General features: G+C 36.6%; 3 protein-coding genes across 3 annotated transcripts; 1 reads left to right on the top strand and 2 right to left on the bottom strand.

The window, feature by feature from the left end:
* Window positions 1–382: 382 nt before the first annotated feature.
* On the bottom strand, window positions 383–6,414 carry LOC145898589 (nucleolar complex protein 2 homolog). Its single transcript, XM_082987104.1, has 18 exons — window positions 6,272–6,414; window positions 5,986–6,077; window positions 5,742–5,888; window positions 5,275–5,376; window positions 4,978–5,100; window positions 4,636–4,838; window positions 4,368–4,484; window positions 4,006–4,198; window positions 3,766–3,882; window positions 3,470–3,658; window positions 3,149–3,288; window positions 2,633–2,773; window positions 2,309–2,393; window positions 2,121–2,249; window positions 1,585–1,701; window positions 1,349–1,462; window positions 881–1,031; window positions 383–614 (listed from the first exon to the last, which is right to left on the bottom strand). Exons 1-18 carry the CDS (start codon window positions 6,354–6,356, stop codon window positions 391–393), a joined length of 2,469 nt encoding a protein of 822 aa, XP_082843230.1. The 5' UTR covers window positions 6,357–6,414; the 3' UTR covers window positions 383–390.
* Window positions 6,415–7,132: 718 nt separating this feature from the next.
* LOC145899080 (uncharacterized) lies at window positions 7,133–7,845 on the top strand. The gene has a single exon (XM_082987791.1). It carries the CDS (start codon window positions 7,163–7,165, stop codon window positions 7,685–7,687), a length of 525 nt encoding a protein of 174 aa, XP_082843917.1. The 5' UTR covers window positions 7,133–7,162; the 3' UTR covers window positions 7,688–7,845.
* An 87-nt stretch (window positions 7,846–7,932) lies between these two features.
* Window positions 7,933–9,143, bottom strand: LOC145899155 (macrophage migration inhibitory factor-like). Its single transcript, XM_082987878.1, has 2 exons — window positions 8,341–9,143; window positions 7,933–8,160 (listed from the first exon to the last, which is right to left on the bottom strand). The coding sequence occupies exons 1-2, from the start codon at window positions 8,708–8,710 to the stop codon at window positions 8,105–8,107; spliced, it is 426 nt and encodes a 141-aa protein (XP_082844004.1). The 5' UTR covers window positions 8,711–9,143; the 3' UTR covers window positions 7,933–8,104.
* Between the last annotated feature and the right edge of the window lie 6,081 nt (window positions 9,144–15,224).

Genomic DNA, 15,224 nt, shown 5'->3' with positions numbered 1-15,224 from the left:
TACGTCATCCAGGAAACATTTTGTTTTTGCTTGATAGAAATCAGTTTAACCTGGAAATATTTTCTGCTATGCAAAGTTTGTACATATTTTGATAGTTTTAGTATTTAATTGCCTTTAAATGGCAGGAGTAAAACTAAAGTAAGACTTGACAAAAATAGGACTAAAAGGGAACATTTTTGTAAACCAATTGTTGCATCATCTACCAGTGCAACTGATCGTGGGCTGAAAGACGCAGGGGACTTGTAGCCCCCAACAATTTGGTTGGTTTGACATAATATAATTTGTAGGTTTCTCCAACCCCCATCTGAAAAGTTTCCATCTCACTTGACTTACCAAATCTGTTTAACTTGAGCAAATTCTCAGACAAATGTTTACCCCAACAAAAGTATTTTATTCACTGTCTGAAAACGCAAAGTCTTCAACAATATCTGCGTCCTCGTCATCGTCGTTTGAAGTCCGACCCTTTTTGCTTGCTGCCTTTTTCTTTGGTTTTGTCTGATTTGCTTTCTTCTTTTTGGGTGGTGGCGTCACATCTTCCCCATCAGCATTTTCGTCGGATTCCGAAAACAGTTCCTCTGTTTGCAATTCCACCGGTTTTCGTTTTCTACTCGGCCCTTGAAGAATAAGGAGGCATAAATACAATGAAACGCTTTTCAACAAATTCTTATCGTCGTAATTTCTTTAGGTGCTGTGAAGTACAAAGCCAAAGTATATGTTTTATTGTATTAAAGGTTTTAAAGATATAAATGCAGCAACTGTTTTGATTTATAAAAATTTAAATTAAATTACCGGTCATACACATTGAAACCAGCTCTTTTACGCAATTTGCAAATCAATAATCACCACCGCAAATTTTTTAATAGGTGACATACAGACTTACCGTGTTCAATTGCTTTTTCGAAGTCGGCCTGAATCTGTTCTTCGTTATCCGAATCGTCTCGAAAGAGCTCCGAAAACTCCTCGCGATCGTTCGACTTGGAAAGTTTCATAAACTTTTTGCGGTCGACAGTGGGAAGCCTTTCCTCGACGTTCTGCAAAAAAATACCCCATTACTAACAAACGTTTAACTTGTTTGATATACTACAAGTTCATCAAAGCGTTCAACACCACATTAATTACAAACACAAACTAAGTTGTTTTGCCAGCAACCAAAACTAACGTATGTGTATTATCCCACAAAATCCTATGTGCGGTAAATCAATCATTTATGAAAAAAAACAGATGAACATTAACCGCCAAAAAAACGTCACCAACAAAATCATGAAGGTTGAGCGAGTAATTTTGAAAGGAATGATATTCTAACACGTGTGTGCCTATAGGACCGGCTTCATCGTTATTAGAGACTTACCCGGTCTTTGTCAGCAATTTGTTGTACAAGTTCCCGTTGTCGGTCCTTTTTGTACTGAGCAAAAACTTTGTGAAACGGAACGCCGTTTTCCCTAGTGGTACTTTCCCAAGATTTCTGTGAATGCAAAACACCCGCAGATCAAAACGCTTGGTTCACTGATCCTGCACAGTTTGTATTGTTTTTCCTGATCAAAACGTATATATACAAAATTACAAATTGTTACAATTGTTGTTTACCACAGCGTCGATGTCCTTGACATGAAAGGAAACCTCTAATCGCTTTTTGGTGATGAAATCGGCATTGGATTGAAGTTTGTCAATTACTTGCTTCATAATCTTGCAATAGTTGGCAGTCTGAAACATAATGGCAAAATTTAAAACAAACCAACAACACAACAGTTTCCAAATACAGTTGTTTATTACTGATCTCTATAAACTCAACATACCAAAACCCCTTTTTTGAATGTTAGTTTACCTTTTTCCCAATTTTTCTTGCAAATTACAAAAATATTTGAAAAAAACGAAAAGCAGCCCAAATTATTTAACTCTGTTGATGGCATTTTTAACAACTATAATTTTGTTGCAAAACTAAAAATTCCTCATGAAATAAGTCCATAGTATAACAAACATTTTAACGTTAGCTCATAATAAGGTTTCTTTGACCCAATGTTCACTTTGGGTGTTGTAATGTTAACATTAAAATTAATGATGCAAATATTTACTAATTGCTATGATAATAGTACAGGTTGATAAAGAAAAACTGATTTGCTCACTTTGCATTCTTTAACAAACTTCTTCAACAGCACTATTGCTGGAACAGTAAGCTCTGGAAAGGCAATACCGTGAGCTTGTGTGTTAAAAAATGTCATGAGAAGATCATAGACATGGTCCATTGTTGTATCCTGCAGTCAAAATAGTATGAAAAAAGCTGTTACAAAATCAAGAGTACTTCATAGCCTACCCTGTAGGACTTTTCTTTCAATTGTGAGTTGGAGAGTTTTAAAATTGTCTCAAACGCAATTGGTCTCACAGTCACTCCAGTTTGTCTGAAAGAATGAAAAAGATTTGACACTTTCAGTTACGAAATACAGGTTTTTGATTTTAAAAATATAAACCATGATTTTGCTGCAACTGGTGGGTGATAAAGATTTTAAGTAAATATGAAAAAAACCTGAATGCAAAGCCTGTTTGGGCTACAAGGGGGTAAAAGTGTTTGAACAATAGTTATAGCAGTGTTGTTTGGCATTTTATAAAATTATTGTTCAACATATATGTGAAAACTTACTTTTTCTTAAATTCCTGAAGCTTTAGTGGACAAATTATGGATGGTAGTAGGGGTATGTAGGTGTCGGTACAATCAGCTAAAGCGATGAGGCAACGAACAATATGGAAGCGAAGTGGGTAGAACCGAGCAGTTGGCACTAAACTAAACATGGAAAACAAAAAAGCTGTGAAAGCCATACTTTGGTCCAGTATGGTCAATACTAGCTAGTCTGTGTCAGAATGTAGATGCAGTAAACTGTACGAGTACTTGAAAGTGTCTATTGAACATAAGTTTTACACCAGATAATTATTTTGTCCCATGGCTCTCTAATTGTATACTCATCCTTTTGGTTTTATGACTATCATTTACGATCAATTCTGGATTCATTTTTTTAAATCAATGAACATTATTTGGCATATTTCACATTTTTGTATTGTTAAGGCACTTTCGACAATTTAAGGTTTGTATAATTGCAATATTTGTCTTGCTAGTAATTCTTATTTGGGGATGCAATCACAAAGAAAACTTTAAACTCACTCTATTACACCAAGTGAAATTTGCACCAATGGATAGATAAGAGGTTGAAGTGCATCGTTTGGGTGAAGAACAGATAGAACTCTACTCCACAAACCAATGCAGTGAATAAACTGCCAGTTGTACACAGCTTGTCGGGTTTCCTACAGATAATACCTCATGTGATTAAAGATATTTGTCGCCATCTGAGGTGAGAGCTTACAGATTTCATGGACTGATTTAAAAAAATATTTAATGTGGCCACAATACAACTTTTATGTTAACTGTTTTTATTAACAGTACCACAAGTAACAACACTGGCTAGGACTTGTAGGCTCAGCAAACCTTGTTTTGTGTTGTAATTGCTTTCCTTAGGTGTATGGCAAGTTGCCTGATATAGAGAAATGCGAATCTGTATGTGTGGCCAGCGTCAACTGCACAAATCTCAGCAAATGTTCGTTGCATGAAATTGATCATTGGCAAAGTGGTGGGTGACGAGAACTTACAGTTTGCGACATAACTCATATAGCATTGCTGTAAGTAAAAATATATATATGTAATACATACAGGATTGATATTTTACTTTATCCAAAGAAATACAATACTCATTTCAATCATATGTATATTTTTGCAATCTCCACCTTCATTGCATTCTCCAAAAATCTTTCCTTTTCTGTTTTAATCAGTCTTGTAATGCAAAGAAACGCCAAAACTCGAACACTCTCCGTGTCATCACTACTCCAAGCCTTTATTAAATACTAAAAGGAAGGCAATCATTAAAATGATGGCTGTGCACTAAAAACATCATAATTACAACAAAATAAGATAATTTTTATGAATTCTGGTTTAATCCACAATCTTGACTATTATAAATTACCCACCTTTAAAAGAAGTTTGGAAATTTTCGGAAATGAAACAAAGTATGGTAATAAAAGCAGAAGATGCCTCAGTACCACTCGATTCACAGATGGTTCCAACAATGATTGGGCCAAAACCACAACATCGCGTAAATATGAACGAAGAATGTCTCGTACTGAAGACCATTTTTGGCATGTGCAAGGTAGCGGCGGTTTCCTGAATATTGAGAATTTCTGATTAATAATAGTTGTAAAAATCACGTTTACACCATATGCCATGTCAAGAAAATATAAGGTCAAACATTGACATAAGGAATAAATTATAAATAATTCAAAGAAATAAAATTTGGTAATATCACCTGAATTGTTAAACAAATCAAACTTACTTTTTCTTGGTTTGTTTCATTTTTTCTGGAAAATACTGAAGGATTTTGGCTAGTGCAGGTGTCACATGGTTTATGCACATTCCTATTATTGCATTAAATGTTGCAGAACCCACAACCCTAACAAAAAAAAGGTTTGAATTGCGTGCAATATTTGATAACGAACTTTACAGCTCCTGGAGACATGTTAGATAGTGAACACATACATTATATAACTGTTACATTTTTATCCATTTTCTTGCATTTTATGTTCAAGTAAAAAACAACTTACTTGTATTTTAATTTTGGAAGAGCTGATTTTTTTCTTCTTTTCTTTTTCCCCTTTTTCTCATTATTATCTTCCTCTTCCAGTGCATCAATTCTTCCGAGTGAAGCGTGGAAAGCTTGCAACAATTGTCTCAGGGTCGCAAACGATGGCTTATCACAAATTAATCTTTCCCTCCAATCTTCAAGCATCTTCTCAGTCACGCTAATCTGCATTGCAAATGACATATTTCAGAAAAAATTAGTACAAATAAAATTGTTGAAAATATCACAAAACTCCAAAGAACAAACAAGGTTTTTTTTGTACATTTTTTTTATTTTCATGCAAAAATAAAAAATTGTTTCGAACCAATTCTCGTTTTTTCTTTTCAGGCTGTATAGAATCATCCTCATCAGAATCAAAAACTGCTTCATCAACATCACCATCCTCTTCGTCAGATGATGCAACATCCATATCACTGTCCGAAGCTTCCTAAAAAGTAGGTTTAATATAAGGTCAGTTGCACAAAAGTTACCACTGATAAAATACATTACTAAAAACTCCCTTGCTAATTTGAATAAAATCTTTATTAACAGTGAATAAGCAGCATTTGGAAGTTGCTTATTGGTGTTTGAAACTATTTATTTTGGGCATAAAATTTTCAACCTCTAGCGTTTCAGGAAGTTTGTGAACACCATCTGTTTCCTCATCAGAAGAAGATGCGTCCAAATCGAACTCCTCAAAGTTTAGAAGCGATGAGTCTTCTTCCTTTAAATATTGTTGAAAATATTTAGTTATATCGTATTACAAAAGTATGCCCGTGTGTTTAAAATGACTAAAAATTACAACTCAAAATCAAATAAATAAAATATTCCAAGAATTTTGGCCTGTAGTGCATTTGTGTTTTGTTGTGCTGAATTTGTTTTTTTATTGTGTGCAATCATGTTGCCTTTTTGAAAGGGGAGATGTGTGTAGTGTTATGTCCATTAAGAAAGCCACTTGGTGTCACACACACACACACACACACACATACACACATATATATATATATATTTCTATTATATTTCAACAATTGATATAATGTGACCTTCTCTTTGGAACTTCTTGTATTGGTAAATAAATGCTACAAACACCTGTAAAAATTTATAAAACTCCGGGTCTTTCTTCTTTAGACTGTCCAGTTGTTGTTGATGTTGGTTGAGGGACTTTTTATCCTGTGATTTTCCTTGTTGCTTTTTTGCCGTTTTTAAACTTTCATTCAACGATTTGTCATCATTTTTCTAAAGTCGCACAGTCATTAGCAAATTCAAAAAACTCATAGCACGTACAATGATAAATTTGCATGAAATCCTATTCAGAACATTGTAACTCATTTACCGCTATACTATCTTCATTGGCAGTCATTATCCCTTTCTTTCTTTTTTTCTTGCGTTTTTTATTTTTTTCCGCTTGTATTTTTAGAACTGTATCTGTAAACACAAAGTGATAGTAAAAAGTTTTGTTTTTGAAGTTTACATTTTAGCTTTACATTTAAAAGTGCGGGTAACTTTACATTTTGGCTTTGATTAAATAAAAACAGCATCTACCTGACAAAAAAATACCTTCTTTAAAAACTCACATTCGTCCCGCAAAGTTTTAAATACGGTAATATGTATGTACTTACCTTTACTTTCATCACCGGCGTTTGAAGACTCGTCGCCCCAATCTTTAGACATAAATTGTTCCACCGAAAGGTCACCTAAACCCATGTTTAAATTCTTTTATGATAGTCTTTAGCAAAACAATAGCAATTGAAAAGCTTGCCACACGTGATCAAGGCTTGCGGGAACTCCCCAAATATGAGAACAAGTTATGTATGCTCGAGCACGAACCACTGATCTCTATAAACACATATCCGAGGCAAATTTGTGCCTATAGTAAGTAATAATAATTTTTACCTAATTTAATGCAATGCATGCAGTGTCAGCAAGTCATCACAATAAAACAGCTTGTACTTCGTTAAAACAGCTTGTAAATAGTTAATTAGTTTCTTTATTGTTTTTTTTTTTCGAAACAATAATATCCGAGATAGACAGTATTGCCACAGGATCAGAGAATATGATGCTTTTTCATCCGCCAAATTACCATCGTTTGAGCTTCTAGAAATATCATAATTTTCACAGATTTTGGAGGCACGGTTGTCACGTGATCTCTAATCGCGGGAAATTACGTTTTTGCCAAAAGTGTGCTGGAAGGTTTATCAATTGTTTGTAACATTTAAGCATATTTTACGCTACACATTAGGTCGAGACGCAAGGAACGTTTCAACAAAAGTTGAAGAATAGATCGCAACAAAGTGGAGGTTTTTGACATTCTTTGTTTTGAGTCATAAAGAATAGCCTTGTTTCATCTTGTCTGCACGTCAATAACGTTACTAGGCTAGCATTTCTCTGTTTAAAGTTTAATGACTATTATTTACTATTGTCAATTAACGCCAGCATTTATAAAACTTTTCATGTCTAAAACTTAATTTTACATAGCCTATTCAATAAATCTTAGAAGAAAAATCTGCAAAATGCCCAGAAATGTTGAAATAAAAGCGTCTGTGACATCATTGCCACGTTTACTTAAGTTAACTGAGGCCATTACTGATCAAGATAAAACAGTTTTAATACAAAAGGATGTGTTTTACAACTGCCCTGAAGGAAGGCTGAAGCTGCGTTCAGTTAAAACTACAGATAAAGCCCATAGCGAACTTATATTCTATCGGAGACCAGACCAATCTGGACCTAAGTTGTCAGAGTTTCAAACTTCTCCAGTTGCAAACCCAGAGGCAATGGACGATGTGTTGGGAAAATCACTTGGCCGCAAGGGGGTTGTGGAAAAAACAAGGCACCTCTTCATGGTTGGTCAAACCCGCGTTCACATTGACCAGGTAAAAGACCTTGGGGACTTTATGGAGCTGGAAGTAGTCTTGGACAAATCCCAGACTGTCGAGGATGGTGCTAGGATTGCTAGGGACCTAATGAACAAGCTTGACATTTCAAATAGTAATCTCATCACTAAGGCTTACATGGATATGCTGATGGAGAAACAGTAAACTTGATACACAAACAAACTATTGCAAGTTCCATATTCATCAAGTATTGTTAGAATGCTGCTTTATTAGCCTCATGCTGCAGTGGTGTCTATTAACTGCAATTTTAACCAGCCCTGTATATTTTTTGTGATCAATGAACATCATGACTGGTGTCAACTTTGTACAAATACATTCTCCTAAGTGTAGATTAGCAAACTGCCATTAGCAAACATTGATAACTGACTACTGTGATAGATATACTCAGAACAGGTATCAATTTGTATTCACATTTTATTGAGAACATCAAGTTTATTATCAATTGAAAGGCAGTATATGAAGTAGTAAACACATGAAAAATTGGTTTGATACCATATATTCCTATACAAACATGATTAAAACTGTACATATATGTTCAGTGAACAGCCATCGGTGTTAAACTCAGCATTTTTTCGGCCAGGTGAAAGACTTGTCTGGGTGAGATTTGGGGTTCACACCTGCACAAAAAAAGGCATCGAATTTATTTTTGTTGCTTATGCTTAGTTAAATATAGTGGTTATGCGTTTGAGGCTTGTGTGTAAGATTAGCTTACTGGTCTGTTCTAAAGAAAAAGTTTAAGATCAGTCAAAATTCAAGTAAGCTCACCCAAGGTAACTTTTAATACAATCTACAATTACCTATGGTTGAAGGTCCGAAGAACTCGTGAAAAGTGGAACCGGCGAACCCAACGTTTTCCTTAAACACTGGGGCGAATTCCAAGTACATGCGCTTCTTGTCGATTTTCAGCAAGTCGTAAAGGTAACCCATAATCACGGCGGATATTTTCTTGTTTTCCTCCACACCAAAGTGCTCAAAATCCTGAACAATACAGGCCGCACATGGGTCCATGGTCCCGCCGAAAGACATGTATTGGTCGGCTTGTATGATGACGCAAAAACCGCTGGTGGGCCGATCCAAAACACGCTCCATCATTTTCGTTATTTCGCCGAACGCCTTTTCTGGAATTTTCGTTTTGGAAACGTTGGTGCGCACAAGCAAAAGAGGCATGGTTTAGGTTTATGTTTATTTCTACAAAGAACAAATCGGGAATCTGAATAACGCAAAACAAACAGTCACGGGAATAGTTTGGTTCATTGTAGCCTATATCAACAGCTGCTGGTCATTTGCTATAATTGATTTGAGCAACTACCTTATTTTTCACGAAACATTGGCTTACCGAAAAAAATAACACATTGTTTTTTTCCACGTTATTGGTATCATAGATGTTAAACTTAACACCAGAAAAGATACATCTAGTAAAAAAGTAGGTAAAAGCTTTGATAACTAAATTTGCTCCCCTGAAAAGCATGCTAGCTCAACAAAGATTCGTTGCTCTTTTAACGCAAAGTCATGTTAAGACCACACAGCCAAAGTAATCAACGTCGAACGTCTGCATGACAAAGCACTCCTGTCAACAGGACACTTTCTAAGAAAGAAAAGATATTTGCAAATGTCAAAGAAGGTTGTTGCATTTGTCAGCAATTACTACCAGTCAACACTTTACACGATTCTGAGTAACGCGCAGACATCTCAAAAACAAATTTAAAATCACGAAAGGTATTTTCTTATCCTGTATCCAAGGAAATGATCCTATCTGCCAGGATACAGTTTTACAGTTTTCGATTTAACTTAGTAATTAATTAAATTATTTGCCCTAAAGAAAACGAATAACTCAAGGAAACTAACTTGACGTTCACCCAACCGTCACATAACCTGCAGACGCTTCAAGGGTCCAGGCAATAAAATTATTAATCGTGATTCTGTTGGTTCGCGTGCAACAATACGTGACATATAGTGTGAATGGATTTTCATGCAATTGCAGACGCCAAAGCAACATTCGTCGATCGATGCACATACGTACAAGTGGGATATATATGAGGTACTTGTAAATATAACTAAATCGGGCGAAACAACGTCATTTTAAACATTGCTATGCCGCTGTACAGTGACCGATTGCTCAAAAACGTAGTTCTAGAAACATTAATCACAAGAGAAGGTGACATGAATGTTGTTTTTTGCTATGATATTAAGGAATTTCTAAGACTTTTGGACCTGCACCTATCCCAGGTGATTCCCCAAAATGCCTTGCATTGGCAGTTTTTCCCCCATAAGGTGTGCCTGAATATTTTCCCACAACAGGGGATATGTACAACTACAATGCTACCGTTTTAAGTTCATACACAGAGAAAACGTCCTAATACACAGGTGTCGTTGTCAAGTTCAGTCTGTCACCGCACTACCAATTTACGTTCGAAGCCCACACTTAAGCCTTACCTATAAATCTTTTACGGCAGACGGGCGCCCGAAACAGCACAATGAATAACTTTTCGAAACGCGTCACATGTATTCTTGTTTTTCAATACGCTTTCCGACCCATTCAAAGTGATGTTATCTTGTCGGTAATCAAATTTTTTTGCGAGCGTCGTGCCAAACTGACAATTCCTTTTTTGTTTTCCTTTCATACCCTCTGCATACAATATTTTATGTATTGTACTTTTCAGAAGATACTTTTACACCGGGTCACAAAGTTTTTTTCCAAACTTGATCCTCATATAAGCCTATGTAACATAGAAATCTGTGCGAATATTACCGCTACGATTTCGTGTAGTATATTTCAAGTTATATTTATAAACAAAAAAAACTGGGGTGGCCCTGTTCACGCCTAATCAATAAAATTCGCACAGATTTCTGTTTTACACAGACTTATATGTGGATCAAGTTTGGAAAAAACTTTGTGACCCGGTGTAGTAGTATTTTCCGTAATTTTGACGTTGTAAATACAAAAGCTGTACCCACTGAAGCTTATCATCATTTATCATTTTCATTAATTTTACCGTCCATCCGTGATAGCAATTAAAATAATGCGAACACGCATATAAGCCTATATCTGCAGTATCTACCTTATCTACAACTGACTGCAGTTCCCTTTGACTTCAATCTTTAGTCAACCGTGGTGGCAAACAAATCCAGTTTTTAGAAAAACGTTCCGCTCCTTAAACAACATGTATTTAAAACTGGAACGAATGAGAATGATTGACAGAACTTAAACGCCTCCAATACTGAAAGAAGACCTAAATGCTTATTGCTAATGATGCGCTCAATGTTTTATTGAATCACTTTGCAACAAATCTTAGTATAGCAAGATAAACATTAATAATTACTGTACGCTGCAGACAGATGGCCACTATTTCGACCTCTCAGGTCTCATCGGTGCAGAACCGGGCCATCTGTCTGCAGCTCACAGAATTCATATTAAAGACCGACCTTGCTCATATATTGATAATGAATAACTTCAGCAAGATGCTTAGGTAAACAAAAGTATAGTGCGCAGCTCTATCGATGGATTATTTTGCTTGACTGGCTTTGAAGGAGTGCGGATTTGCCAATTCACCCACCCCGCGATTCCTTTGACCCAAAATAGTCACAAAAGCCGTATACGTTTACTAAACCTTTCACGCCCTTGAACACACAATGATTGTGACGTTCACAGGAACTGGAACTGCCCTGGGGTAGACGCGACCCATGCACGATATTTCCAATGTATTTTCAGCTATTTTTCGTCACTTCAAAACCTATTGAGGAAGCTGTACGCGGTTCACTGAGCATTGGTATTCGAGTGCGGGATTCTGCGGTTTTGACGACATTTTAACTAGGTCTAGAATTGGCGGAAACTTTATTATTCATCACTTAATCACTGGTAGTCGGTATGACTGTAAGCAAACATTCAAACGTGAAAACTTACCAAAGCCCAGAACCACAGCTGTCCACTGCAGATTAACAACAGCCTTTTTTATTGACCCGTCAACTTTATCAGCTACAACCCCAACACAGTTTATATATTTACAGGTTACTTAACATCCATATTTAACGAACAACTATGCAACTGTTGCAACGACGTTGGTCTATATGCAATAAAAACGTGCCCTTCAATCAAGAACTTGCTCGCGGCCATACATACTCGGGCCGACAAAATCTGTACTTCATCAGGCAAGACACCAACACTTACATTTATTTCGTTGTTGCAAAGTGGTGCTCAGTAGAGTGTATTTCTCCAGGCGTTCTTATGTTGCCAGTAGACATAAAAGTTAACGAGCTAAATCGTATCGGTATCGAGTTCTTTATCGTAGGCCAAAGTACCCGCAACCATTTTGAATTCGTGGGAAAATATGTATAAGAGTCGTATATATATGACTGTGTAGCAAACCGCAACTCAAAGACAATATCCCATGTCATGAACTACGACGACCGCCAACTCAAATTTACAAGAGATAATTTTCCACGGCGTTCTTGACTTCTTGTGACAGATTGAAGACGACTCGTTTTCACTTCTGGCAACAACAAGTTTTAAAAAAATTACGTCAAATTACGCTTTAAATTCACGTTTTGTTGTTTCGCTACTTCAAAGCTCTTCGGTATGCCACAAAAAATACTCATGGCAACGCATTTTACAAAGCTCATATTCTTTCTACCATCAACTCAACAGTTTTTATAACACCTTTTCTCTCATTTTTAGTTTAAACGGATCCTATTTCCCCAATATTCTTTAAATTTTTGAACTTTGAATTTAATCACCGCATTTGTGCTATAACTGAACGACACAAAGTGAATACAGAACATAACATTATTTTGCAACAACCTTTGTATATTTCGGCGCAGAAAATCCGACAACCCGAATATGAACCAGTGATATAACTAATCGCAAGCAGTCTTTTTTTTCTGAGATTTCAGACTCACTTGAAGGCTTCCAAGTTGCAAGTTCCACGTATTTAAACGTTCCCCAACATTTTAATTTACGTATAAGCGAAAGATGTGCGTTACAAGTAAACCACCGACGTGCCCAACAATCGACTTGCGGGGAGGTTTACGTTGCGACATAAGCTGCATTTTGTGAAGTTGGACAATTGACGCCGCATAGATTCGTAGACACGCTTGAGCACGCTTGCATTCGTGAGGTTGGCGCTTTACGGTCAAAAAACAAAAGTTTGTATCTTGACAGCAATTTTTGACGGCAATTGTACTTGATGGAGGAATCCATGTTTTATCTTTAGATACCAACTTTATATGTTCAAATGCACAGTAATTATTAACCCAAGCCACACGTACACATTAACTGCTTTACTACAGTAACAATTTCACTTTCCGAGCGTTTTGCAACGGCGCTAACATTTTACCAGAGAGCAAGAAGCGGTTATTTTGCGAGTTACTGCGATCCCTGCTGCGCACTTTGAATAACTGCACTTCATATTTCCAGTACAAAAATTATCTTAACACTAACCTGCATCACAAGGTGAACGACAGACATTTGCAAACAGCAGTTTCGAAGGCTGATGAGGTTTGCAAGTCTGTGACCAACAGCACTCATTAACATGGTCTTTATAACATCCAATTTCACGCCTTCTGTTTGCGACGAGCACTCTTTTAACTTGTTCGCCATATATAACTTATCCCTATTAATATAACTCGGAACAGTTTTGTACGAAGTTTTATTGATGCACCGAGTCACGTACGTAGGAGCAACCTCACGCCAGGAATTGTCGCATAAAACCACTAATTAAAGCCTGCGAGAAAAACTCGCACGTGGCTGTGATTCCCCTTCTTAAACGAAATGAAATTCAAATAACAGTCATGACTTGAATACCATCCGTGTCATGATCCAGCAATTACAATTACATTTGTATTTCTCCGAAGTCTGCGCCCGGAACAAAACAGCGTAAAGTGTAATATTAATAGTTTGTTTTTAATTTGTTTTGTGCTTCACACGAAATCCTTACTTCGCTCACCGAATAATTATAGAGTTGCCAAGCTTCTTCCTAATCGACAAGTTTGTGACTGCGTAACGCATACCGCACCGTCAGATAATCGCTTGTACCGTAAATCAAGATTATATCCACCCACGACCCGCACTTAAACATGACAAGGCATATTCTGCCAAGAAGAGATTTGTATTTATACGTTGCGGTCATGGATTCAATCATCATCGTTGCCATCTAACGCTACGTCTAACATATTCAAAATAAATCGACATGTGTAATCCATGTGTATTAGACATATAAAAATGTCCCAAAACATTACTATTTCGTAATTGCATTCCCGCATTTAACCTTGGGGAAAGGCATGTGACATTTTAAACACTGTCGAGTTTTGTCCTACGTAACCACGTCAGGTGCATATAACCAACGTGAAACTAAATACGTCCAAAGCACAGTAAATACACTTATCTACTGGTCTTGGTACTATTAAAAAAATCATGTTATTCACATTCGATGAAGCGAGAGGAACTCGCGAAAGCTCGTGGTTTAACAAAATTGAAAATCAGTCTTTTTTAAGAGTGCCAAGACCAGAAAAGTGCAGTTCGGTGTTATAAGACTGATACGATTTATTGTGCAATTTGACAAATTAATTAACATATGTACAATCAGCACAAAATAGAACAACATCGTAAGCATAGGCTATTAGAACAGACTCAACAAGCTTTCTTATCTTAACACTGAACTCACAAATCCTTTGGGGAAAACGCTTGACTGAGAACCTAAGTCTACCCTCGATCCCCAGTCTTAACACGTTTGACTTACGTCGTAAAACTTGAACGAGTGTTTACATACCCAACTCACAATTCCTCGCGAATGAACCGGTCCACTTCTTTCTCTTTCATCAAATATGCACCTGTCTACAAAGTGAAGATTGTTTTGCCTTTAAAAATTTAGACACTATTGTTCGTACGTGTGTGTTTGGGTGCTTTGGTTTTATTGCGTGGTTTAGTTAAAAATCCACCTTTTCAGTCGCTAAGACTGATAAGAGAGCACCTTTCGAGCCATGTATGTCGCTAGAGTTTCCATCGTGGTTTATACTCTGGACCCGAACCCGATCCCCGTCCTAATTTACTCAATATTTCAATTAGTTCATACTTAAAAATATGACCTTAATCTGGTAGAGTGAGCATTCAAATGTTTCTGTCAGTAAAAATAATGACGTGACCGACGTCACCACTTGTACATTTGTGTAGAGAAAGTGAAATGATGACGCAAATATGGCAGAGTGAGCATTCGGACTCAATACTTTTTGTTTAAGCTTCAACGACCCGAAAGCGGAAATTGCATTTTTAAATGTTCGTTACGCAAGAAATTGGTTTCGCATGGTAACTTAGGTGCATTTGTACGCCCACCCAGATTAATTAAAATCTTGCGGAAAATTATAGGACGAACACACGAAGTGCAAATTATTTTCTCCAGTCACTATAATGACATAACTCATGTCAAGAAGTATCACATAAAATTGCTAATTGCGACTTATAGTCAAATAGAACAAGGGCATGTTGCGGTTTGTTTAAAATAGCACACACTGCAAAGAAAATGAGTTGGCTGCCGTGCAAACGGCAACACGCTGAAGATTGCCAATTATTGCTCCACAAAAGTTTTGGATAGTATTTCTAATTAGGAAAACTGGGTGGTTGTAATTCCGTTTGCTTGGTATTATCGAAAACCAGATTTATGAAAAGCCCTTTTGAACTGTTTTTATTGAATTT

Source organism: Ascidia mentula, chromosome 4, assembly GCF_947561715.1.
Source record: "Ascidia mentula chromosome 4, kaAscMent1.1, whole genome shotgun sequence".
In the NCBI taxonomy this organism is placed as follows: Eukaryota; Metazoa; Chordata; class Ascidiacea; order Phlebobranchia; family Ascidiidae; genus Ascidia; species Ascidia mentula.
This window is presented reverse-complemented; position numbering and strand designations above follow the sequence as displayed.